The 27,160-nt window shown below is 46.5% G+C and overlaps 1 protein-coding gene across 6 annotated transcripts in view; it reads right to left on the minus strand.

Moving 5' to 3' along the window:
- The window catches only part of LOC137423321 (pleckstrin homology domain-containing family A member 1), a 222,668-nt gene that overhangs the window by 49,823 nt on the left and 145,685 nt on the right, over positions 1-27,160 (minus strand). For all 6 annotated transcript variants that reach the window (XR_013622865.1, XR_013622866.1, XM_078774339.1 and 3 more), the window contains 3 exons: positions 24,553-24,705; positions 24,340-24,408; positions 10,687-10,763 (listed from right to left, as the gene is read on the minus strand). Coding sequence is in view for 4 of the 6 variants with exons in the window: in XM_078774339.1 (XP_078630465.1) it covers positions 10,687-10,763; positions 24,340-24,408; positions 24,553-24,705 (299 nt within the window). In the remaining 2 variants the exon portion in view is untranslated. The remainder of the gene's footprint in view (positions 1-10,686; positions 10,764-24,339; positions 24,409-24,552; positions 24,706-27,160) is intronic.

Genomic DNA, 27,160 nt, shown 5'->3' on the forward strand with positions numbered 1-27,160 from the left:
CGCGGGTTTGGAATAAAAGTGGCATGGCGTTTGTCGCACTTTGCAAAAAGATCTAAACTGGGCTGCGTAACTAACGGGAGATATCACGTTTTGAGAAAAAACGAATGTGTGATATTGACCGACTATCTGTTCACGAATGTTGGAGCTGGTAATCGCTTTTTTTTTTTTTTTGGCGTTTATCGCGTTTTGGAATAGAGCTCTTCATATATATATATATATATACATATATATATATATTGTTGCGGATATGAGGACTGTATATATATTTTGATTGTGTGAATTATTATTATTGTTTATTCTGCGCCCCCCTGCCTCGGAGCTGTGTAAAGGTGAAAGGGCATCCCATAATTAGTCCACAAGCATACACGTCAGCCAAATAAATAGAATACCCCTGTTTGATAGTTTATCTCTTATTCTGTGTTTTAGGGTAAGGCTGTGTCTCCCATTAATTGAAGTACTCCATTGCACCAGTGAAAGAGAATAGATCCCCTTTCATTCCCATCCCCAAAATCTCCATTTCCTTTTACATCCCCTCTCGTGATTGCCAACCCTCGATTGCCAATTACCTCCCCTCCAATAACCGCCATTGACCACGAGGCAGGGTCGAGAGAAGAAAGGCGTGTCTCCACCTCGTCATAGAGGGGAAGAGGGGCGTGCCCGCCCGTCGTCATCAAGGAGCGGAGCGGGAGGGGGTCGCGTGACCAACCAGGGCCGAGGTGAGCACACCGATGGGCGTGTCAGGAAGGCCGGCGGGCTTGATCGCTGGAGGCGCTATAAAAGGCACGCACGCAAGAAGCAAGTGAGTGAGTCGTGAGAGTGGTCGTCAGAGGAGGGTCAAGTGGTTGCGTTGGTTGCGGTGGTAAGAAGTCCGGTGGTGAGAAGTGGGTGGCGTCGAGTGGTCAGTGGTTGCGTTGGGTTGACGTTGAGTTGTCGATGGTGAGGAGACACCAGGGGCCAAGAGAGAGAAGGGTTCCAGGTCAATTACCAGCAGTTGCGCCAGAGACGGCAGACGCGCCCTGAGGTGAGCCAGAGAAGCAGCTTTGGCTCCACAAGCAGCGTTGACTCCACCAGGCAGCTTCACCCGTTACCCTGCGGGGACCAGATAGCGGTGGCATCGGTGGCCGTCGAGGTCCAGCCGACGTCCCGTGCGGGATCAAGCCCGAACCATCTGCCCCAGCTGAACCTTCCCATTCCTCCTTCCAGCATTCATTCCTTTCCTCCACCCTTCTTGTGTACGTGAGTTTGTTCTGTGTGTCCTTGTCCCTGGGTATTAATTAAGCTTGTATAAGTTAATAATTGCACTGTGTCGTCTGATTCTTCTGTATATTATTTTATTATCTTTCCTTCTCCTTGGTTACTTTGAGCATGTAAATAGCTAGGAATAAATTTAGTAGTATTTCCAACCTTTTTGTCTTCTTCTTCTTCTTCTTCACATCCGTGTCGCCTTTGTCTTTTCCCTATTGGAATAGCTGCGGTGCGATCCGGCCAACGTTTGGGTGGAATCGGGTTCTAATCGGGTTCTAATCGGGGAATAACTGTTCGGTCGCAGGAGCCTTCGCTCGGTAAAGTAACATCTAAACCGCGATCAGTAACAATATACATATATATACATACATATACATACATATACATACATATACATACATATACATATGTATATATATATATATATATATATATATATATATATATATATTATAATATTATATATTATATATATATATATATATATATATATATATATAATTATATATATATATATATATATATAATATATATATATATATATATATATATATATATATATATATATATATATATATATATATATATATATATATATATATATATATACAGTCACGTGAAAAAGTAAATACACCCCGTGTAAAGTTTTGACTTTTTCAACATATTTCAACATTCAGCTATTTGATCTTCATTTCAACAATATTGATAGATAAAGGTGATATAACATAACAGATATCATGAAACATTTACATTTTGTAGTCCATTGTATAATTTAAATAACATAAATGCAAATTTCGCATGTGGAAAAAGTAAGTACACCCCTACATTTATCACGACCTCAAATACCTAAAATACCTAAAATTAGCATCAGGTGCACCAGCTCAGATGCAAATGATTAGAACATCGTTAGAGAGGATCTTGGAGGAGCCTATCTTATTTAAACCTCAGACATTTAGTTTGGTTTGCTCTTTGTTGTTGAAGTGTGCGGCGTCACCTTGCCTAGATCAAAAGATCTCTCTGAGGCCTTCAGAAAGAAGGTTATAGATGCCTACGAGTCTGGGAAGGGATTTTAAAAGATCTCCAAACAATTTGAAATCAATCATTCGACTGTCCGGAAGATCATCTCCAAGTGGAGAAGATTCCAAACAACTGCCTCTTGTTCAGGCCAGGCCGCTCCAGCAAGTTCAGCCCGAGCGCAGACCACAAGAAGAGAGCCGAAAAGAAGCTGAAAGAAGAGCTGAAAGAAGTCTCGAAGAACCCCAGAATGTCATCACGGGACCTACAGGTAGCTCTTGCCACTGTTGATGTCAAAGTGCACGAGTCTACCATTAGAAAGAGGCTGCACAAATTTGATCGACATGGGAGGTCGATCTTTTCGCACTGTGCCAGGAGGAAACCTTTGCTGTCCAGAAAGAACATCAGGGCAAGACTAAAGTTTGCCAATGAATACCTAGGCAAAGACCAGCACTTCTGCAACAATGTGCTCTGGACAGATGAGTCAAAGGTGTAGAGCTATTTGGCCACAGTACCAGAAGATATGTTTGGTGAAAACCAAAGACAGCATTTGACCACATGAACCTGATACCAACTGTAAAGCATGGTGGTGGAAATATTATGGTTTGGGGCAGCTTTGCTGCATCAAGGCCTGGGCAGCTCACCATCATATAATTCACTATGAATTCTTCATTGTACCAGAGGGTGCTGGAGGATAATGTGAGGCCATCTGTCGGAAAGTTGAAGCTCAGCCGAAGGTGGACCTTGCAACATGACAATGACCCTAAACATAGCAGTAAATCCACCAAGGAATGGCTGAAAAGAAAGAAATGGAGGGTTCTGGAATGGCCAAGTCAAAGCCCGGATCTAAATCCCATCGAGATGTTGTGGGGGGATTTGAAACGAGCTGTGCATGTAAGAAGCCCCTCAAACATCGCACAGCTGAAAGAATTCTGCACGGAGGAGTGGGCAAAAATTTCTCCCAGTCGATGTCAGAGACTGGTAGACAGTTATAAGAAACGCCTACTTGAGGTTGTTTCTGCCAAAGGGGGCAATACCACCTATAAGAGGCAAGGGTGTACTTACTTTTTCCACATGCGAAATTTGCATTTATGTATATTTAAATTATACAATGTACTACAAAATGTAAATGTTTCATGATATTTGTTATATTATATCACCTTTATCTTTCAATATTGTTGAAATGAAGATCAAATAGCTGTATGTTGAAATATGTTGAAAAAGTCAAAACTTTACATGGGTGTACTTATTTTCACGTGACTGTATATATATACCCGAGACTTAATATTTGGGAGATACACAGTCGTGGCCAAAACTATTGGCACCCTTGCACTTTTTTCAAATAATGCACCATTTCTCCTCGAAAATTGTTAAAATTAAAATATATATTTTGGTATCCACATATGTATTTCTTTGGTTTGCAGTGCAACAAAACAAAAAAAGCTGAAAAAATTACTAAATCGTTGCTTATTCCACACACAAATCCTAAAATGGCCCGGACAATATTATTGGCACATTTTAGAAGTTGTTTGAAATAATTAGATTTCAAGCAGATGATTCTCCTTTACTTTGGAATTGAACTCACCTGTGGTGAGTTTCAGGTGCCTGCAAAATAAAAATCACTCATTCAATCAGTTTGAATAGAAAAGGAGTCATTATAATGGTTTGTGTCACTGTGTGTACCGCAATGAGCATGGCAAAAAGAAAGAAAACCAGAGAATTGTCTGAGGAGGTCAGACAAAAGATTGTAGCCAAGCATGGACAATCTGAAGGCTACAAGTCCATCTCTAGAGACCTTGATGTTCCTGTGTCCACCGTACACAATGTTATCAGGAAGTTTAAGGCCCATGGCACTGTAGCCAACCTCCCTGGACGTGGCTGCAAGACAAAACTGGATCGAAGATTGCAGCGAAGGATTGTTCGAATGGTGGAGAAAGCACCTCGATCAACTGCCAAACAGATTCAAGCTGACGTTCAGACACAATGTATGACAGTTTCAACTTGCACCATCCGTCGCCAACTCAATGAAAGGGGTTTCTATGGGAGAAGACCCAGGAGGACCCCACTGGAGAGAGCGAGAAAGAGAGGGAGAGAGAGAGAGAGAGAGAGAGAGAGAGAGAGAGAGAGAGAGAGAGAGAGAGAGAGAGAGCGAGAGAGAGAGAGAGAGCGAGAGAGAGAGGAGAGCGAGAGAGCGAGAGAGAGAGAGCGAGAGAGGGAGAGAGCGAGAGAGAGCGAGAGAGAGAGAGAGAGCGAGAGAGAGAGAGCGAGAGAGAGAGAGCGAGAGAGAGAGAGCGAGAGAGAGAGCGAGAGAGAGAGCGAGAGAGAGAGAGAGCGAGAGAGAGAGAGAGCGAGAGAGAGAGAGAGCGAGAAAGAGAGAGAGCGAGCGAGAGCGAAAGAGAGAGAGCGAGAGAGAGAGAGAGAGAGAGAGAGAGATGAGAGAGAGAGAGAGAGAGACACACACATAAGAAAGCCCAACTGGAGTTTGCCAAAACACACCGATACAAGCCAAAATCCTTCTGGAAGAATGTGCTGTAGGATGGGAGGGAGACTAGTTTGAAACCTCAATCTTCAAAGGGACAAAATTGTTTTCTGGCCTGCTTCAGAGAATAGACACACTTGTTGCAAGCTTTGTGGAATGATCTGAGGTTGCCCTCAGTTGGCTTTGCCTTCTAAGAGTAGAATACAAGTTGTTTTAAAGCAACTGCCTCACCACAGGATTCAAATGTTTTTTTGTTTTTTTTGTATACAACATTGAGGCTCGTGTAAGAGACACATAAAGCACATTAAACACACAAAAAAAACTGACACATCAAACATATAATAAAGGGAGTGGGAGACAAGATGGGGGGGGAGAGAGGGAAGCACACAAGCACAACAGCAGAGAACAGGGACATCAGGAGATCTGTGGAAGGGAAATGGTCGGGAGGGGAGGGGGAGGAGTGGAGGGGGAACGGGTACACGGTATAAAATAAATGAACACTAGTAGGAGTTTCAGGAATGAAGTTGGAGATTGAAAGAGGTGGATTTGGGGTGTATTAACAGGGGTAGAAAACATCAAGGTTTTGGAAGGGGGAAGGAAGATAAGAGATGGCGTGTGAACAGCTGTTTTAAATACCTGGAGGGAGGAGTGGGATTGAAGAGAGTGTGGGAGTTTGTTCCAGAGGTGGGAGAAAAGAGGAATGAAAGTGTGCAGGTGAGCAGAGAGTTTTGATTTTGGCAGTTTCACCAGAAGAGGGTTGCAGGCAGTTCTTGTGTGACCTGAAGGACTATTTGGGGGACAGAGCACAGACAGAGCTGGGGGAGCTAGGGCGGAGAGGAGTCGGTTGAAGACAGAAAGACCACCAACCTGCCTGCGGTGAAAGAGAGAAAGGCTCTGAGAATTGGCTTAAGAAAATATTTATTGATCATTATTTGTTGATTTTAATTATGCAATTAATCAATCAATTATTGTACACCTCTCCCTTTAGGGAGCTGCAGATGGAGGAAATGTTGAGTTGGATCTTGGAGACGGCGTGAAGCTGGAAGGTGTGAAAACATTTTGCTACCTCAGAGACATGCTGAATGGAGAAGGTGGATCAGACTCGGCAACGGTTGCTCGAGTGAGATGTGCATGGAAGAAGTTTCGGGAACTGAGTGGCGTGCTGATGAGGAGGAGAGTGTCGCTGAAGCTGAAGGGAAAGGTGTATGCTGCATGTGTGAGAAGTGTTATGATTTATGGGAGCAAGACATGGGTAATGAACGTAGAGCAGCAACGAAGGCTGGAAAGGGTGGAAATGCGAATGGTTCGATGGATGTGCGGAGTATCGTTGAGAGAGAGGAAGACAAATGATGAATTGCGAAAGATGATGGGAATATTGCCTGTGATTGATGCTGTGAAGAGGAACAGGTTGAGATGGTTTGGTCATGTGTTGTAGTCCATGGGCTGAGTAGGGTTTACATGCACCCCCCCCCACAACTTAACTTCCCGGGTATGTCCATGTACCCCCTACCCTAGGGGTTAGGAAAAACCATGTTAACAGAAAAAAAAAGTCATTCCCAAGGTACCTCCCACGCATATTTTGATGTTACCCCCCCTGTGTCAGTGATTTCCGAAAATTAGGGGTAGGCTAAATTCAAATGGCCATAACGTTTTACCTAGTCATCCTATGGTTGCATATGACCCCTCAAAATGTTTGTCCTGGGACACTCTTTACAATGATGTGTTATATGCAAATGAGGTCACTAATGAGGTCACCAGAGGTCAAACTATGAGGGAATGAGTTTTTTTCTGTTAACATGGTTTTTCCTAACCCCTAGGGTGGGGGGTACATGGACATACCCAGGAAGTTAAGTTGTGGGGGGGTTGCATGTAAACCCTACTCAGCCCACGGACTATTGAGGAAGGATGAAAGTGACTGGTTGAGAAGAGTGATGGAAATTAATGTAGAAGGAAGTATAGGACGGGGAAGACCGAGAAAGACTTGGCTAAAGATGGTGGAAGAAGAAATGCGGGCAAGGGGGTTAACAAGGAGAGATGCAGAAAATAGGGCAAAATGAGGATGATTGTCATGGGGACCGCAAGGCTAACCCCCGCTCCAGCAGGGAAAATGGCCTTAAAATACATGTTGTTGTTGTTGTTATTGTCTCCCTCCCAATACAGTCTTGATGAGCTGCACAGTGGTATCGCCGGGTGCCGAAGGCTGAAGGCGCCCCGGCAATGCCGCACTGGAGGATATTTATTTATTTGGCATTGGCATGGGAGCGGTGTATTTTGAATGTATCTGTACTTGTTCATGTATATAGTTTAAAAAAAAGATATTTATAATTATAATATAATAATAATATAAAATACAATGAAAGTTGCCCAAGGCGGCACCCACACCACAAGTCATGCAGCTCAGATTCCAAGCAGTTTGTCGTTAAAATGCCATTTAACCAATTATAAGCAAAACAGGATTTATGGCTACAATGTTGGTCATAGGTTTAAGGTATATTATAATAAGTATTCCATCCCTAACAAAGCAAATACACAAAAGCAACAGTTCACCAAATTTGTCAACATTGAGATGACAAATCAAGCACATGATAGATAATAATGTAAATTACATTCACCTGCATCTACTGCTCACTGCACTCGATGGTGCAACTAATTCATAACAAATCCAATTGTGAAGCAGAGGAAAAAAGCAGTAGCAGAAGTAAACATTATAAGTTCCACATTGTGCAGTCATATAAAGAAACAGTCCTTTATTTGGTGGCTGTGCAAAGTGCATCTTTGGATTTACGACATGAATATCACCGTGGAGAATACGTTAACATTGCTGCTGGAAATAATCAGTGGTTACCAGACAGGCAGGTCACAAGCCTTGCAGAAACAGCCCACCCCAACCTAGGATTCTGCAAATACCTAAAAGTTTGTCCCCACTGAAGCTGAGGCTCTAAGGAATGCCAAACCTCAGAGAACATCCCAATTAGAAAAGGAGAATTCCCCTGAGCACGACACCTGTGATTCAATCTCAATGAAGCGAGTTCACAAAAATCTCTTCCTGATCAGCTTATTATGTCTTTATTGAGTCAGACTTCACATCTGGAACACATTTTATAAGCTGAATAACCCACCTTACAATGGACAACCATAGGACTGCACATGTCTCAAAAGAAATAACCTGTTCATTACACTTGCCTGGACAAATCTCTGCCCTGCCAGTCAGCCATTCTATGCTATGCTGTGCTATTGTCTGACAATGGATCTTCACTTAACTAAAATTGCAAACACTCAATAACTAATTATATGTTAAAAACAATAATAATCATGCATGTAGTAAATTACAAGTCCCATAACAATAATTTCAAATACATCAACCTTTCCACTCAAAGGTAAACATCACAATAAAATACAGAAAGTTTCATTTTCTGAGCATTTTTGAAATAAAATTATTTTTGCAAGTCTTATTTTCAAATTCTGAAAAAAGTCGACGAGTTTTTCTTCTTCTTTGTTTTCCAAATGTTTTTACCCCCAAAAATGTATTTTTACAACGTTGCAAATATGCAAACTTTACATTAACGTCTTTCCTAAAACTTAGTTTCACCAATATGAATTGTTTTTTGTTTGAGATTTGACATTTAAATTTGAGATTTAAACTCGCAATATTTATTTTCACTTGCCATTTATGGAGAAGTGAATCAAATAAAATTTGACCTTTGAGTTTCGTGAAAAATGAGGTCTTTAGACGGGATTTGGACATGTGGAGAAGTGTGGTTTTATAGACCGTTATCATTAAAAGGAAAAAAGGCACCCACATTTTTGGCTCGGTTAAGTGTCAGCAGGACTCCTATGTCTTATATGGCACCAGTTGTGCTTTGTAGCTATTAGGGGAGTGACAGTAGAATATAAATGTTGGTTTCACATATAAGCTTGGTCGATGGTGAAATTAGCAGAGTTCAAACAGAACTCGAATTTGTCTGAATCAGAGGAATAGCTGGTCCAGAACTCTCCACTTGAAACTACTTGTGTCACTAAACAGCCACCATCAACATTATATAATGGCATACTATACCCTATGAAGGCTAGTTTGAGTCTGTGTAGGTGGATACGATTAAAAAAAAAAAAAAAGTTAAAAAATTTTTGAAGTGGAGTTATTATGATAGGAAAACAGGTGTGGCTAAAACTTTGAACATCACTCCTTTTTTAATCTATCCGTTTTTTGTATTCCACCATTTTGTTTTTTATTTTGCTTTGCCCCATTTTTCAACCCCAATTCTCTTCTTCATCATCCTTTATGCATATTAACTAACTGCCATATAACCTAACTGCATATTCTTTCATCGGTTACAATCCCTTAAAAGCAAAACTCCTGTGAATCTTTGACCCTTAACAAAGACGACACAAAAACCCTCCCTCCAGCCACCTACGTCTGGATCCTTATTATTAGTCCCCTACTGGTGTACACCGGAGGGGACTAGAGGTTTGCAGTCCGTCAATCCGTCAGTCCGTCCGTCCGTCACGCAAAGAACAGTTTTCCGGACTTTTTTTCTAAACGCTTAATGCTAATGATTTCAAACTTGGTACATGGTTTCCTCATGATAAGTTACAGATCAAGTTCGAACTTCACGACGTTTCGATCATTTTTAACAAAGTTATGGCACTTTGAACTTTGGGAATTCTGATAATTCTGATGATCCTTAACTCAGTGCCATTTTAAGTTTTAATTTCCTTTAAAAACCAATTTCTCTGCAATAATAGGACCGATTGAAATCAAATTTCCACCATAGGAGGGACTCGGTCTGTAGAATACTTTAATGGTAATTATGATGTCACAGGTCACGTGGTTCGGCCGCCATATTGTTTTTCGTGAAAACACGAAAACCCCTTTTTCTCTGCAACGGCTGAACAGATCGAGGCCAAACTTTTCAGGCAAAATCGCATACCCATGACGAACAAAAAAGTCAGCGAGCATGACGTCATGCGTCACATGGTTTCAGAGTTATGACGTTTTTAAGCATGAACATTTAAAACCGAGCCACTCCCTCATTTTTGATCCAATCGAGGGGAAACTTCACAGATCTGTTCAGCATGTCAATCTACTAAAATGTCCTTTTGGAATTTGTGATAGGGAACGTGGTTTGGCAGATATCGTTAATTAAACGTAATTTATTTTTTTTAAATGGATATCTCTTGTTTATTCTAGAGTTCTCCTCAAGCCACACCGTGCGCCCTCAGCCTTGTCTCGCGAACATCAACAGCGCGACAGCACGCGCTTTCCGGAGGGGCGGAGCCAAGCCGAGCAACATATATATACACACATCGATCATTGATCGTGAACCGGAAAATATAATAAATTACTGATATTTAGCGACTCAAAAGGTTCTTTATCAACAACTTATTTTCTCGTGCTTCTGCTGACCGGAGCAGAAGATTTCAACTTATTTCCTCTTCAAGGTGTATAAATTGAAGTCCCGAGTGCGAATCACAGGTGAGCCCGTCCTGAAGTAATTAGCGATTGGGAACGATTCAGAACCTGTGGGTAAATAACCCTTGGTAATTTCTCCAACAGTTTTCTGGACGACAGACTGCTGGTAGGGGACATGTATTGCAGCGCAATACTCATAATGCTTGTTTGATTGAGGTCCATTTGATATTTTACCCTAATCTATAATCTATTCCCTTTATAATCCCCCATTCGCACACATTCCCTCGCATTGCTCAGTCAAAGGGAGAATGCTCGAAATTTCAGTTGTAACTTGTTTCCCATGGCATTAAACACGCTATATCAACTTTTAGTTTATAAAATCCACTGTTGATCAGCATGACATATAAATAAAACAAATTTAAACAAAGAAAATAAAATGATCATTGGGAGCAACATTAAAAACAACCTTCAAAATAACAAAGTAAGATGTTTCATTACAAAATACAAAGCAATTGCATTGCATTTTGTCCAGTATTACCTTGTCCGTACACTCAAATCAAACTCCCTGGCACTCCGCACATCCCGCAAAGAAATTGTACGCTGGGGATCCCGTTCCTAACAAGTAAAATGACACACAGGGTTTTCATTAGACAAAGCCACAGCACCTATGCTGGCAAAACTGCAAAGCAGGTATCGAAATAAAAGTGTAAACAGACTTCACAAAATCATCTTTCATATTAGCAAATGATTACTAATATGAAAGAGGCCTAAGCAGTGTTCCTCACTACTTCAGGTCATCCCCCCCCCCACCCCCCCATACATTTTAATACTAAAAAAAAAGAAGAGTCCATATGTGCGTGAGTGTCAGGCTTCATTCAAAAGGGTTCGTGATGTCGTATAATAATAAAAATGGTAACATTGAAAATCTAATAATTTATTTTATTGGAACAAAAATTCCTGTCCGTTTAATCATAAAGATGCCTTTTTTAAGCCCCTCTATCTGGGATTGAGGAAGAAGATGCAGGAATGGGAGCATAATGTAGCGCATCCAACGGTAGCATTTATTATTAAATGACAGCAATAACCCTTCAGAAGGATACGGTAGGAGCACACTAAAGGAAATATAGTAATACTGGTCAAAGCAGTGGAAAACTAGAACGGCACATTGACCTCGCGACGTTGACCAATATGCCTCCGCCCACATTATTACATCATTATACATATATGTACCAAGTTTGATTTGAATCCCTGAAGCTGTTCTCAACTATCACATTATTAACTATCATTAACTATCATTAACTATCGTTATTAACTATCATATTAACTATCTCAACTATCACATTTCTCCAATGGCTTGATCTCTGATCATCAATTTGGTTTCAGACCAGGTCACTCTACTCTGGACATGCTGCTTCTGCTGTCTCAACAATGGATGGAGGTCCTCAATGCCAAACAGGAAATTAGAGCCGTCTCCCTTGACATATCACGTGCATTCGATACGATCTGGCACCCCGCTCTGCTCACCAAACTCTCCTCCTGTGGTATCCATGGATATCTCCACGCATGGCTGGCAGACTTCCTCTATGGTCGTAGTCAACGTGTGGCCCTGAATGGGTTTCTCTAATCTCCTCTTCCTGTTCAGGCTGGAATTACCCCAAAGGCAGTGTTCTGGGCCCTGTGCTTTTTCTGGTCTTCATCAATGATCTCTCTGACTCTCTTGAAAATCCTCTCGATCTCTTTGCCGATGACTCCACTCTCTGCCGCTCCATTCCTCATCCCTCAGATAGGCAGTCTGCAGCCTCCTCACTCTCTGCAGACCTGGACAAAATCACAGACTGGTCAAACAAGTGGAACATGTCTTTCAATCCTGACAAATCTCACACTCTTACTATGTCTCTCTGAAAAGACTGACTGAACAACCCCTCCCATCTACTTTCTCAACAATCCTATCCAAGAAGTTCTGTCACTCAAGCTTTTTGGTCTCACTATCCGGCATGATCTTTGCTGGGAAAACCACATTTCCAAGCTGGCCTCCAAACCCAGTCACCGACTGGGCATCCTCCATCGTGCGAAGTCCTTCCTTGGCACACCTGAGCTCCTCACCACATACAAGGATTTCATCCGCAGCTCAATGGAATACTGCTCTCCCCTCTGGGCTGGTGCTCCTGCCTCACACCTAGCTCGTCTTCACGCTGTTGAAACCAAAGCGTTCAGAATCATTGGAATCTCCCGCGATGAAGCTAACTCCAAGGGCCTTTCACTCACTCACCGCAGGCAGGTTGGTGGTCTTCACCTCTTCTACCGACTCCTCTCCGGCCTTGCCCCCCCAGCTCTCTCTGCGCTCTGTCCCCCAAATATTCCTACAGGTCGCACAAGATCTGCCTGCAACCCTCTTATGGTTAAACTGCCAAAATCAAGACTCTCTGCTCACCTTCACTCCTTCATTCCTCTTTTCTCCCACCTCTGGAACAAACTCCCTCACTCTCTTCAATCCCACTCCTCCCTCCAGGTCTTTAAAACAGCTGTTCACCACCATCTCTTAGGCCAAAAAATATATAATGCTGGTCTCTGGTCAGACCAAAGTTCCAGAATTGATGCGGCGATGCGGTTTTTTTTTCTTTTTCTTTTTTTGAAAAGCATGGATTGCACATATAGAGGTGTTTTTTGTGTCCTCATGCCTTGCGGTCCTCCTCATCTGCTGTGGTGCCATCCAGAGAGAAATTAAAGACAGCCAATGGGACTTGTAGGCCTTTTTTGTAAATAATGAACACAAGCTTAAGTTATTGTTCCCCGTCGCACCGCGGAGCGAAAGGGGGACTATGGCTTTCCCCTCCGTCCGTGTGTCCGTCCGTCCGTGCGTGCTGGCGTGCGTAAGCGAAGTACCGCATTCAAATTTGGTGTGTGGGTGCAACCCACGTCAAAATCCAAGATGGCCGCCACCATGTATGTCTGATGCCATGTATGTCTGAACCTTGTGAGCTGAATATCTTGAAAAATAAGCGAAGTACCAACTTCTAATCGGGTGTGTGGGTGTATCTAGGCACAAGGAAGAACGCTGTTGAAAATTGGGTCGCCACGTCAAAATCCAAGATGGCTGCCGCCATGTATGTCTGAACATTGTGAGCGAAATATCTTGAAAAATAAGCGAAGTACCAACTTCTAATTTGTTGTGTGGGTGGATCTCGGCATAAGTAAGAACGCTATTGAAAATTGGGTCGCCACGTCAAAATCCAAGATGGCCGCCACCATATATATGCCTGAACCTTGTGAGCGGAATATCTTGTAAAATAAGCGAAGTACCAACTTCGAATCTGGTGTGTGGGTGTATCTAGGCATAAGGAAGAACGCTATTGAAAATTGGGTCGCCACGTCAAAATCCAAGATGGCCGCCTTGCGTCTTCCACTTTGTCAACTCGCATCACTTCACCGACGGGGGACCTAGGTGTAACGCTCGTTTTAAAATGTATTTATTCTGAAAATCATTACGTTCTTCAAGCATATTATGGACTGCCATTTCGATCTCGAGATCGCCTCGCCGTACCGTTAAACATTCCAATGCGTCCATCGCGTCAACACTGCGCATGCGCAAGTGGTCTGACAGGCCGATGGCCTCCCACGATCTCTTCGCCCAGTCCACCAGATTATCACAGACACTTACAACTTCATGGCAAACGAGATAGGATCCAGGCCTAACTAACGAGACCACCCGCAGCTCTCTGGGCCTTCTGTTTGCTTCACACGAACCCGACAAAGAACGTCTTCGTTTCAATAAATGACAATATCCAGCCGATATAGGCCTTGCATCACGTGAGCGTCGTCCATGGCAACCGGTTCCGGTCGCCATCTTGGGTGGCATAAACAACATGGCGGGAAAGCTGTCGTTTGATCAGACGGACCTGTCAGTTTACGCCCATAGCTTGCCCGTTGAGGCGTTTTCGCGGTATTGCGAGAAACTGAGGCTGTGTCATCTGCCTGTGGACCCGTGTAGACCCACAAGTATGCCACACACACTCCACAGTACACACACACTGCACAAGTACGCCACGGGTACGCCACACGCACTCCACGGGTACGCCACACGCACTCCACGGGCACGCCACACGCACTCCACGGGCACGCCACACGCACTCCACGGGCACGCCACACGCACTCCACGGGCACGCCACACGCACTCCACGGGCACGCCACACGCACTCCACGGGCACGCCACACGCACTCCACGGGCACGCCACACGCACTCCACGGGCACGCCACACGCACTCCACGGGCACGCCACACGCACTCCACGGGCACGCCACGGGCACTCCACGGGCACGCCACGGGCACTCCACGGGCACGCCACGGGCACTCCACGGGCACTCCACGGGCACGCCACGGGCACTCCACGGGCACTCCACGGGCACGCCACGGGCACTCCACGGGCACGCCACGGGCACTCCACGGGCACGCCACACGCACTCCACGGGCACGCCACACGCACTCCAAGGGCACGCCACACGCACTCCACGGGCACGCCACACGCACTCCACGGGCACGCCACACGCACTCCACGGGCACTCCACGGGCACGCCACACGCACTCCACGGGCACGCCACACGCACTCCACGGGCACGCCACACGCACTCCACGGGCACGCCACACGCACTCCACGGGCACGCCACACGCACTCCACGGGCACGCCACACGCACTCCACGGGCACGCCACACGCACTCCACGGGCACGCCACACGCACTCCACGGGCACGCCACACGCACTCCACGGGCACGCCACACGCACTCCACGGGCACGCCACACGCACTCCACGGGCACGCCACACGCACTCCACGGGCACTCCACGGGCACGCCACACGCACTCCACACGCACTCCACGGGCACGCCACACGCACTCCACGGGCACGCCACACGCACTCCACGGGCACGCCACACGCACTCCACGGGCACGCCACACGCACTCCACGGGCACGCCACACGCACTCCACGGGCACGCACTCCACGGGCACGCCACACGCACTCCACGAGCACGCCACACGCACTCCACACGCACTCCACGAGCACGCCACACGCACTCCACGAGCACGCCACACGCACTCCACGAGCACGCCACACGCACTCCACGAGCACTCCACGAGCACGCCACACGCACTCCACACGCACTCCACGAGCACGCCACACGCACTCCACGAGCACGCCACACGCACTCCACGAGCACGCCACACGCACTCCACGAGCACGCCACACGCACTCCACGAGCACGCCACACGCACTCCACGAGCACGCCACACGCACTCCACGAGCACGCCACACGCACTCCACGAGCACGCCACACGCACTCCACGAGCACGCCACACGCACTCCACGAGCACGCCACACGCACTCCACGAGCACGCCACACGCACTCCACGAGCACGCCACACGCACTCCACGAGCACGCCACACGCACTCCACGAGCACGCCACACGCACTCCACGAGCACGCCACACGCACTCCACGAGCACGCCACACGCACTCCACGAGCACGCCACACGCACTCCACGAGCACGCCACACGCACTCCACGAGCACGCCACACGCACTCCACGAGCACGCCACACGCACTCCACGAGCACGCCACACGCACTCCACGAGCACGCCACACGCACTCCACGAGCACGCCACACGCACTCCACGAGCACGCCACACGCACTCCACGAGCACGCCACACGCACTCCACGAGCACGCCACACGCACTCCACGAGCACGCCACACGCACTCCACGAGCACGCCACACGCACTCCACGAGCACGCCACACGCACTCCACGAGCACGCCACACGCACTCCACGAGCACGCCACACGCACTCCACGAGCACGCCACACGCACTCCACGAGCACGCCACACGCACTCCACGAGCACGCCACACGCACTCCACGAGCACGCCACACACACTCCACGAGCACGCCACACACACTCCACGAGCACGCCACACACACTCCACGAGCACGCCACACACACTCCACGAGCACGCCACACACACTCCACGAGCACGCCACACACACTCCACGAGCACGCCACACACACTCCACGAGCACGCCACACACACTCCACGAGCACGCCACACACACTCCACGAGCACGCCACACACACTCCACGAGCACGCCACACACACTCCACGAGCACGCCACACACACTCCACGAGCACGCCACACACACTCCACGAGCACGCCACACACACTCCACGAGCACGCCACACACACTCCACGAGCACGCCACACACACTCCACGAGCACGCCACACACACTCCACGAGCACGCCACACACACTCCACGAGCACGCCACACACACTCCACGAGCACGCCACACACACTCCACGAGCACGCCACACACACTCCACGAGCACGCCACACACACTCCACGAGCACGCCACACACACTCCACGAGCACGCCACACACACTCCACGAGCACGCCACACACACTCCACGAGCACGCCACACACACTCCACGAGCACGCCACACACACTCCACGAGCACGCCACACACACTCCACGAGCACGCCACACACACTCCACGAGCACGCCACACACACTCCACGAGCACGCCACACACACTCCACGAGCACGCCACACACACTCCACGAGCACGCCACACACACTCCACGAGCACGCCACACACACTCCACGAGCACGCCACACACACTCCACGAGCACGCCACACACACTCCACGAGCACGCCACACACACTCCACGAGCACGCCACACACACTCCACGAGCACGCCACACACACTCCACGAGCACGCCACACACACTCCACGAGCACGCCACACACACTCCACGAGCACGCCACACACACTCCACGAGCACGCCACACACACTCCACGAGCACGCCACACACACTCCACGAGCACGCCACACACACTCCACGAGCACGCCACACACACTCCACGAGCACGCCACACACACTCCACGAGCACGCCACACACACTCCACGAGCACGCCACACACACTCCACGAGCACGCCACACACACTCCACGAGCACGCCACACACACTCCACGAGCACGCCACACACACTCCACGAGCACGCCACACACACTCCACGAGCACGCCACACACACTCCACGAGTACGCCACACACACTCCACGAGTACGCCACACACACTCCACGAGTACGCCACACACACTCCACGAGTACGCCACACACACTCCACGAGTACGCCACACACACTCCACGAGTACGCCACACACACTCCACGAGTACGCCACACACACTCCACGAGTACGCCACACACACTCCACGAGTACGCCACACACACTCCACGAGTACGCCACACACACTCCACGAGTACGCCACACACACTCCACGAGTACGCCACACACACTCCACGAGTACGCCACACACACTCCACGAGTACGCCACACACACTCCACGAGTACGCCACACACACTCCACGAGTACGCCACACACACTCCACGAGTACGCCACACACACTCCACGAGTACGCCACACACACTCCACGAGTACGCCACGCACACTCCACGAGTACGCCACGCACACTCCACGAGTACGCCACACACACTCCACGAGTACGCCACACACACTCCACACGTACGCCACACGTACACCACAAGTACACCACAAGTACGCCACACACACTCCACATGTACGTAACCAAATGCCTAATCCTGCTTTTCGCTTCGCGAGCGAAGGTAACAGCCTCATGAGCCATATTCTCACCTGAGAGCTGCAGTCAAGGCAGCTATGAATCCATTTTCGCGTTGTGTCGTCCGGAAAACGGTAGAATGACAAGCCCGATCCCTTATGAAATCGGGCTGTACATCCGACAGCACAACAACTCTTTACCACCGTGTAGGGGGCAATTTATATGTGAGACGAGTTTCAAATTTCCGCCATTACGTATGGTGGCAGAAGCAATGTTTTGCCACCCAATCTGTCACGTGACTAAGACGATGACGTCACATGCAACTTCCCCATTGGATTCATGACGTCACGGCACACAAAACTACTCATATCTTTGGAACGGCTGGTTGGATTTGGACAAAGTAAACGGAGTTTTGTCGGGGAGAACCGTGCGCGAACGTATATACTAAATTTGGGAAAGAAATGTTGACCCGCAGGGTCAACATCGATGCGCGCGCTGACCAGAACGCGGAAATATATTTTTCTCGGCCTCATCTTCCCCCATCCAAAACCTTGATCTTTCCTACCCCCGCTAATTTCACCCCAAATCCACTTTTTTGAAATACTAGTCAGGTTCACTATGTTTCTTCGTTCAAAATCATGGTAGATTAGCAAACCTATACATTTTTGGAAACGTTATTACATGGAAAATCTGAAAATCAATGTTTACATTTGCCAATTCCGACCAATTCGATTCGACCAATTCGACCAATCGACCAATTCCATTCGACCAATTCGACCATTCGACAAATCGCTTCGATCGACCATTCGACCAATTCGATCGATTCGATTCATCGAATTCGATTCGATCGACCATTCGACCAATTCGATTTGCCAATCAATTTGACCGACCTTTGCTTGTGTGGAACGGACTGTGAAAACGATGCTGACTATATTGTCGGATACGACACACAGGACAGTGATGACGAACTCTAAATGGCATATTCTGTAATCGTGTATGTTTGATGCCATTGACTGCCTGTGTATATTTTGCCATTGACTGCCTGTGTAGATGTGAAGTTATACCGACTGCATGTGTATATATGATTTTGCTGACTGCCTGTGTATGTTTGGTGATATGAATTATTGTGACACATTTTGATGTTATTAACTGCCTGTACAAAATGATAACATGTATTTGATTATGCAACTTATCGCGAATATAAAGACAGTATTTTGCAATTCAAAACCTTTGATTCGTGTCTTACCATTCCCCATAGCACTAATTTGATACTTTCATTGGATTCCTTGTCCCTGAAAATATAGGTTTAGTATATTTAAAAAAGTTTTTAGGGTAATTAGAGGCAGAAATAGAACAAAATATGTATATTACAGTGGCCATTTTGAAAATCCAAAATGGCCGCCATACAGGTATCTCTCCAAATGTAAACATTGATTTTTAGTTTCCTTGTGCTAGAACCTTTCCAAAAATGTATAGGTTTACTAATCTACCATGATTTTGAACGAAATATAATTTATTGACATAGTGAACCTGACTATACCAATATACCATCTTCTGTCCTGGAAGTCCTTGGTGTCCTTGTGTTTTATACTTCTCCCACCCACCACCCCCCCTTCCCATGCCTCTTCCCCCCAAGCCCTCTCCCTCCCACACATCTCCCGATGTCCCTGCTCTCAAATGTCGTGTTTGTGTGCTTCCCCTTCTCTCCCCAACTTGTCTACCGCTCTCTCTTTTTATATATTTTGTTTGTCTGTTTGATTTGTTTGTGAAATAAATGTTAGCTCTTTCACGAGCCTCGATTCTGTATACAAAAAAAAGAAGGAAAAAAAAGCTCAATGGAATACTGCTCTCCCCTCTGGGCTGGTGCTCCTGCCTCACACCTAGCTCGTCTTCACGCTGTTGAAACCAAAGCATTCAGAATCATTGGAATCTTCCGCGATGAAGCTAACTCCGAGGGCCTTTCACTTACTCACCGCAGGCAGGTTGGTGGTCTTTCCGTCTTCTACCGACTCCTCTCCGACCTTGCTCCCCCAGCTCTTTCTGGGCTCTGTCCCCCAAATATGCCTACAGGTCGCACAAGATCTGCCAGCAACCCTCTTATGGTTAAACTGCCAAAATCAAGACTCTCTGCTCACCTTCACTCCGCCTCTGGAACAAACTCCCTCACTCTCTTCAATCCCACTCCTCCCTCCAGGTCTTTAAAACAGCTGTTCATCACCATCTCTTATCTTCCCCCACCCAAAACCTTGATCTTTTCTACCCCCGCAGACCTGGCTAATTCACCCCAGATACACTTTTTTGAAATTCCAACTTCTTTCCTGGAAGTCCTTGCAGTGTCCATATGTTTTATACTTCTCCCACCTCCCCCCAAGCCCTCTCCCTCCCACATTTCTCTCGATGTCCCTGCTCTCAAATGTTGTGTTTGTGTCCTTCCCCCTCTTGTCTACTGCTCCCCCTATTTTGTGTTTTATGCGTCGGTTTGACTTTTTGTGCAATTAATGTTAGCTCTTTCACGAGCCTCGATCTTGTATACAAAAAAACAAAAAAAAAGTTTAGGAAAAAATAATGATGTCATCGGTCACGTGGTTCGGCCGCCATATTTGTTTTAACACAAAAGCCTGAAAAACCACTGAAAATACATCCTGGCGAGGGTTTGCAAGCTCCGATTGCTCTTTCTTGTTTCAGTTCCTAAGTTTGTGATGGGCTCGAATATGTAAGTTTGGCTGAGGCTGGCATATTTTTGGCACTTTGATCCTTCAGCGTCGTTGGCCACAGCTCTGGCCGTAATGGCTGTATTAGTTCCATGCGATTCGGTGAACGGGTAAATACAGGTACAGTCCCAAGTTATGATTTTAGCATTATTAAATGGTACGATACTCAAGCCATCTGATCGTGTGTTTTTGCCATGGTCGAAACCAAGGGGTCACAAAATTGATGGTACCCCTGCCCCATGGCGGGCATGTTTAACCACGTCGTTCAGGGCAGAATGTCTGTGTGATCAACCGGTGCTGAAACGGCTTGATGGACCATGATGGCCAAATGTGTCCATCATTCTGCAGCATCGACACTTATGGAGTTCCCAAACTGTCGCTCCAACTCGCAGGGAGACCGCAACCCTTAGGGACTCTGGGTTGAGCCAAGTTCCCATAGAGGTAACAAGGACTGCTTAAAGCCACGCCCTACTCTCCTTAGTCAATGCGCCCAAAAGACGGGCTCTGGCCACCTGATCCTCCTTCCTTGTTCAACACTCTGGCAAATGACACTATTGCTGCCTCCACATCCCAAACTTGTTGCCTGAGCTGGGACAGGCCTAGAGGTTCACAGGCACCGGCATGAGCCAAGCTTCATAATGACACTGCCTCTGTCAGCTTCCCCATTTGTGCTAAATCGCTTATGCTGGACAGAACGGCATCAGCTAAGGGGCGGACAGCCAGCAATGAGGAGATTAAGCCAGGAAGGGCAATGTCGATAGCGTTCTTGAATCCCAGACCACCTTGCTTAAATGTAAATGTGGCTTCCGTCCAAGCAGTGTCATCAAAGGGACATAAGGGATTTTGCATAAAGTATTGAATGAAAATGGTGCGATGAAAAGCTCCTCATCTGCACACCATTTAGTCAGGAGGGGACACACACAAGATATAGAGCTAGGGCAGGGAAAAGCGGTTTTTGAGCCAAACAAATGCTTCTTGTGCATCAATTAGCTCCAGGCGGCCTGCCATTCGGATCCAATCATCATGTTTCTCAGTGATAGCTTTGGGCGATGGCCTCAAAGAGATCGGAGCACCAAGAAGTGTGCAGTCATTGATCAGGACAATCTTAATGTCAGGGAGGACTGCTTTGAATTTGGCCTCAGTGAATTGACAGTCATCTGACAATATGTGGTTAAGGACGGTCAGCTCACACTTGCCACCGTTAATCTCAAGTCCAATGTCGGACAGTTGGCCAATGATATTCCGAAGGTCGTCCAGCATTTTTTGCGGGCTCATCACCAAACCATATATTGAGCTCCAACTGAACCCCTCCAGCTATGTGATTCCATGCCCAGGGAGAACAGGCTAGGCCTGAAGGGGTCACCCTGTTGGATGCCCACTGCTGAATGAATGGCCTCGTCACCGTAGAACAAGACTGAAGGCTTGGTGTATGCCTGCCAGATAGCTATATGCTGGAGGTGCGCCTTTGTACTTCAGTCCCCAAAAAATCAAAAAAAAATCATGCCTCAAGCAATTGAATGCATTACACATGTTGATCTTAAGGAAAAGGCGATTTGGAGGTGGATTTGTCAGATCGTGTCTGGCAGGGTGAGCAGCCGCTTTGCACTGACCTTTGGTTAAACAGCCCAACTGAACAGGGAGTAGCTCAGCCCCAAGTTCATCGGAAAAATATAGGACTCCAGCTTTGGTCACGAGTCGGCAAAACGTATTGCCTACAGCAATCGGGTGAACACTGCCATCTTTCTTGGTTAACACAACTAAGTTCGCCATGGAAAAGATAGGATGCAAAGGACGCACATCTTCTGGAACCTCCTCCTGCAGGACTGTGTTAATAAACAGACAGAAGAAAGTAGACGAACCCCCGCATCGGCAGATTTTTTGCCCAGGAGAGTCTGAAGGTGGCCAGGTCTTTTGGGCCCTGTGCTTAATGGATGGAGATCGGCTGGTGCTGATCGGCGACTGGATTCTTCAATATTGGATCATTCAAAACCCCTGCTAATTTCACCCCAAATCCACTTTTTTGAAATACCAACTTCTTTCCTGGAAGTCCTTGGTGTCCTTGTGTTTATACTTCTCCCACCTCCCCCCCCCCCCCTTCCCATGCCGCCTCCCCCTAAGCCCCCTCCCTCCCACACATTCCCGATGTCCCTGCTCTCAAATGTTGTGTTTATGTGCTTCCCCTTCTCTCCCCATCTTGTCTACCGCTCCCCTTTTTATATACTTTGTTTGTTTGTCTGTTTGATTTGTTTGTGTGATAAATGTTAGCTCTTTCACGAGCCTCGATTATGTATACAAAAAAAAAGAAACAAAAAAGGTCTGAGCCCATCAGGACCTGCAGTTGGACTGGATGGAAATAGGTTGACCGAGGTTCGAATGGCATGCTCTGAAAGAACCACTAGAGTGGCCAATTCACCACCCAGGGAAACTGGAAGGTTGAGGTCTGGCGTGGCAGCCGGATGTTTGGCTTTAATCATATTGGCCATTTCGGCTGATTGTGGAGCATGCCACTGACCGGACGCCAACTCCCTTTCATATCCATGTCGACAAATTTGGCCTTCACCCTTTTGTCAACGTGTTGTGGGTCATCAACTTTGCAGGGCTTAGGGGTGGAGTTGACTGAAAGGGCGGTTGGGAGTGATGGCAAACAAACAGTCCAGATCAAAATAAAGAAATAAATAAAATTAATTTAAAAATTGGCCACCTGTCGCTTGACTTTGGATGTCAGCGAGTCATTGAGGGAGTCCGGTGCTTCCTTATTGGGCACTCCAAGGCCAAAACATGCAAAAAAACAAGGAAGCGAAAGGAGGACAAAGGGGCCTGGTCCTCAATGACGTCGTGGAGAGGTTTGCTGAGGGCATCAGCGACAGGAATGCGAGCACCCTTGGGTACTTTACAGAGAACGCTGAAATTGCCACGACAAATGGAGATGTCCATTGGTTGGGGAGGAGTAGCCCGGGGGGGTGGGGTTTAGGGGAGGGGGACAATCAATGAAGTCTTACGGCAGATGGGGCATGACCGATATGTCAAAAGCACCTTCGCCTGATGCCCATAAAACTTCAAGATGCCCAAGTCAAAATCCCATCACTGGTTCACAAGTTAGCTTGGTAACAGAAGAATTTTTACCTAACGGGACCTCTGACTTTTTGATGAAGTCGCTGGAGGCACAAATATATAAACGTACACAAAATGAGCACACAAACAACAAAAACAACCACAGCCACATCGACAACAATTACATGTTATAAAAGATACTTTGTTGCATATTTTACTTAATTTTACATCCTCATTAACACTCACATAGACATGCAATATGTTTGTGAAGAGCAACATGCTGTCTTTTGATTAAACCAATCAGTGAAGTGACGGGTAGGCACGCCGAGTACCTGTGATTTCCTATACCCCAAATTACCCCCTTCCCAAGCATTCCCCTTTCCCAGGTTCTTGCGATTCTCCCCCCCCCCCCCCCCCCCACCCACTCTCTCTCTCTCTCTCTCTCCTATTTTCACTTGTCAGTTTGTTTGTTCATCCTCTACTTTCCCATTCTTCTTCAAGCTGTGTTTCATTCAGCTTGTGTGCAGCTTGTTCACACCATGTGTTCTCCCCTCCCCTTGGTCTCACTCTCACTTCTACTCTGCTATTGGAGTTTCCTCTTCTCTATTTTCTTCCATGCCATCCTTTTTTAGATTTGCCACGAGCCTCGACCACGTATACAAAAAAGACTGACTGTGGAATATTTAACCCAATCAATGCATGTAGAAATGAAAATTATATTATGCGGTTGCTTTTCAATATTACAGTATATGATTGGAAGTTGGAAAGATACAGCCAGAAAAATAAACTTACACAGTCCGACTTGTAATAACTGATGGCATTTTCACTTAACACAAAATATCGCTGCTTCCAATTCTTCATCTGCAAAATAAAAAGGAAAAACAATTACGACTGTTGAAAAGAAGAAGCAGCATTTCATCATTTCAGATTGAAGTTTTATCCCCATATGAGGCAATTCTTAGCGAAAAAACACAAAAACAAGTCCAATCAACCATCCTCGCTCACCATTCCACCTTGCTTGACACAATAACCAGTTTTGATAGGTTGCCCCGGGCCATGGGCAGCTTGAGCATCTAGCTGTGGAGAATTGTTTTGAAGGCAATACAGCAAGACATTCTGAGCGGCCTCAGCTGGAACCACCTCACTTGCTGCATCCTCCTGTGATGTACATACATACATGACAAAAAAAATTGAAACATTAGATGCTTTCTATTTTTTTAGAAATTAATTAGATGATGATGAAAAAAAAATGTCAAAGGGAGCCAAATGGCAAACTATCAATCCCAAACTTGCCCTATTATATGAAAAAAACCCAAACCATCAATTCAAACTGAAATTACATACATTTCAAAAAATAAATTCAATATTTCGATGAGATTGTGTCACCTTCACTGATACCTCTTTCAACCTTGATCTTGCCACATAAAAAACGGTTTTGGTCCTTCAGTTTACATTGGTGAAATTTCAAAGTCACTGTTCAACTATTGTAGACTTCATTTAATAAGTTGATATCTAGGTAATGCAAACGTAAACCTCGTATGCCAACAGAATTACACGCTTTAGGTTCCTTCACTTTCCCCCGACCCCCTCAATTACAATCAATAAACATTCAGCACAAGTGCAATGTTCGTTTACCTATTCTTTTCCCCCAGAGGTTTATTCATTGTTTAAAGGTGATCCATTATTAACCCTTATATGCAGGCGTCAAAAATCCTACATAAACGCAGCCATTGGGCCTCGGAGGCCCAACAGATGTATTTGTGCAATGTTATTTTTATTTTTCATAGTTTTTTTTCTTTCATATCCTTTTTCAACTCAAGTCGATGCTCATGGATGTACATTTGCTCAGAAAATGTGAATCGTTGATCCTATTATTTGGAAGAATCCCATAGAATGCGCAAGATTGGAGGTCTCGTCTCTTCAAAGCTGTCCATGCACGCTCGCTTTCGAAGTTAAGTAACTTTTCACAATTGTGTTTTTGTCGAAACTGGTCTTGTATGTACCTATTGGGGTGTCTTTAATAGTATTCTTGGCGTTGGTTTTTCATACCTGTGTACAGAATCGTCGGTCTTTCTCATTGTGTATTCTGAGGCCTAAGTGTAGTACTAGGCTACTGTGTCCAACCTTGGCTTTAGGCTTTGTTTTTGTCTCAGCGGTTCTCCGATCACGCTGCAATTTTTTTCCGGTCTCTGTTTTTCACGGTCTTTTCATCCCATACTTCCTTGTTTTTAAATCTCAAAAAAAAAAAAAAAAAAACCCAAAAACATTTCCTTCCGTTTTTATTCGTTTATTCGTTCTTAGTTGTTCGTTCGTTCATTCTTCGACCACGCTGTTTGTGATCACGTTGTTAAAAAATGTCTCATCTGAACCCTGAAGACCTGTATTCTGTCATATTCTATAACACCTTTTTCTTCTTCTTCTATAAAAGGATGCTTTCGACTTGCTCACCAAATCCATTCATTCCAAAAAAAAATTCCATCTCTTATAGTGCATCTTTCATTCATTCCCTAAACTCTCCAGCACTCCATCCTCCCTCCAGCGTCCTCAAACGTATTTTTGACTCGAATGTCTCAAGAAACTCATTTTGCAATAAATGTTCGTTTCCCATTAATCGTACATTTTTCAAAATCCCATCACCCCAAAATCCCATTTCCCATCACCCCTCCCCTCTAAATCTACCCCCTTGCCCATCCCCTCCAAATCATCCCCATCACCCATCTCTTTCAAATCTTCCCCCTTGCCCCTCCCCTCCAAATCTTCCCAATCACCCATTCCTTTCAAATCTCCCCCCACACCCCTCCCCTCCGAGACTCTCCCTCGCTCCTCCCCTCCTAGACTCCCCTCTCACCCCTCCCCCTCAAAGCGTCCTCCCCGCTTCTTCCCCCTTCCAACTTTCACCTTCATCTCCCTCAACCTTCTGCCTCGCTCTTCCCCCTCGTCAAATAACACCTCACTGCGCCTCTCCCAATCACCATCAAACCTTTTGTCTGCCCCATCCTTCCCTTTCTCCGAGCTATTCTGTAATCTCTGACACACCTTCAACAGCTCTCCCTACCTCTTCCTCCTCTTCCACATCTTACCCTACCGCTCCCCCCCCCCTGTTCTGTATCCGATGCTCCCCCTTCCTCTTCCTTAACAGTATGGACCTCAAACATCCGGGGCCTTCGCTCAAACATGTCTGATCTCTCCATACAGGTTGCTTCTGACAAACCAGACGTGATCTGCTTAACAGAAACTTTCCTCCTTCATGATGTCTCTGATTCCTTGGTATCTCTCCCAGGTTACTCCCTACTCCGGTATGATAGACCTGAGCCTCGTCCTGGAGGTGGGGTTGCTATCTTTATAAAAAACTCTTCCTCACTCGCCCTGCACTGCCCTCTCTCCACCTCACCCCCAGGAATACCTTTGGCTACGGCTTCCCCTTCGCTCCCACCTTTTGTTCATACTAGGGCATGCCCGTACTATATATATATCTAAAATTATATCCCCCCCCTCTATTTACATGAAATGGTTTGGTCCAAAGCGAACGGCTTGCGAGTACGGTGACAATCCCCCCCCTCTATTTACATGAAATGGTTTGGTCCAAAGCGAACGGCTTGCGAGTACGGTGACA

Source organism: Myxine glutinosa, chromosome 3 (genome assembly GCF_964187855.1).
Source record: "Myxine glutinosa chromosome 3, kmMyxGlut1.1, whole genome shotgun sequence".
Taxonomy (NCBI): domain Eukaryota; kingdom Metazoa; phylum Chordata; class Myxini; order Myxiniformes; family Myxinidae; genus Myxine; species Myxine glutinosa.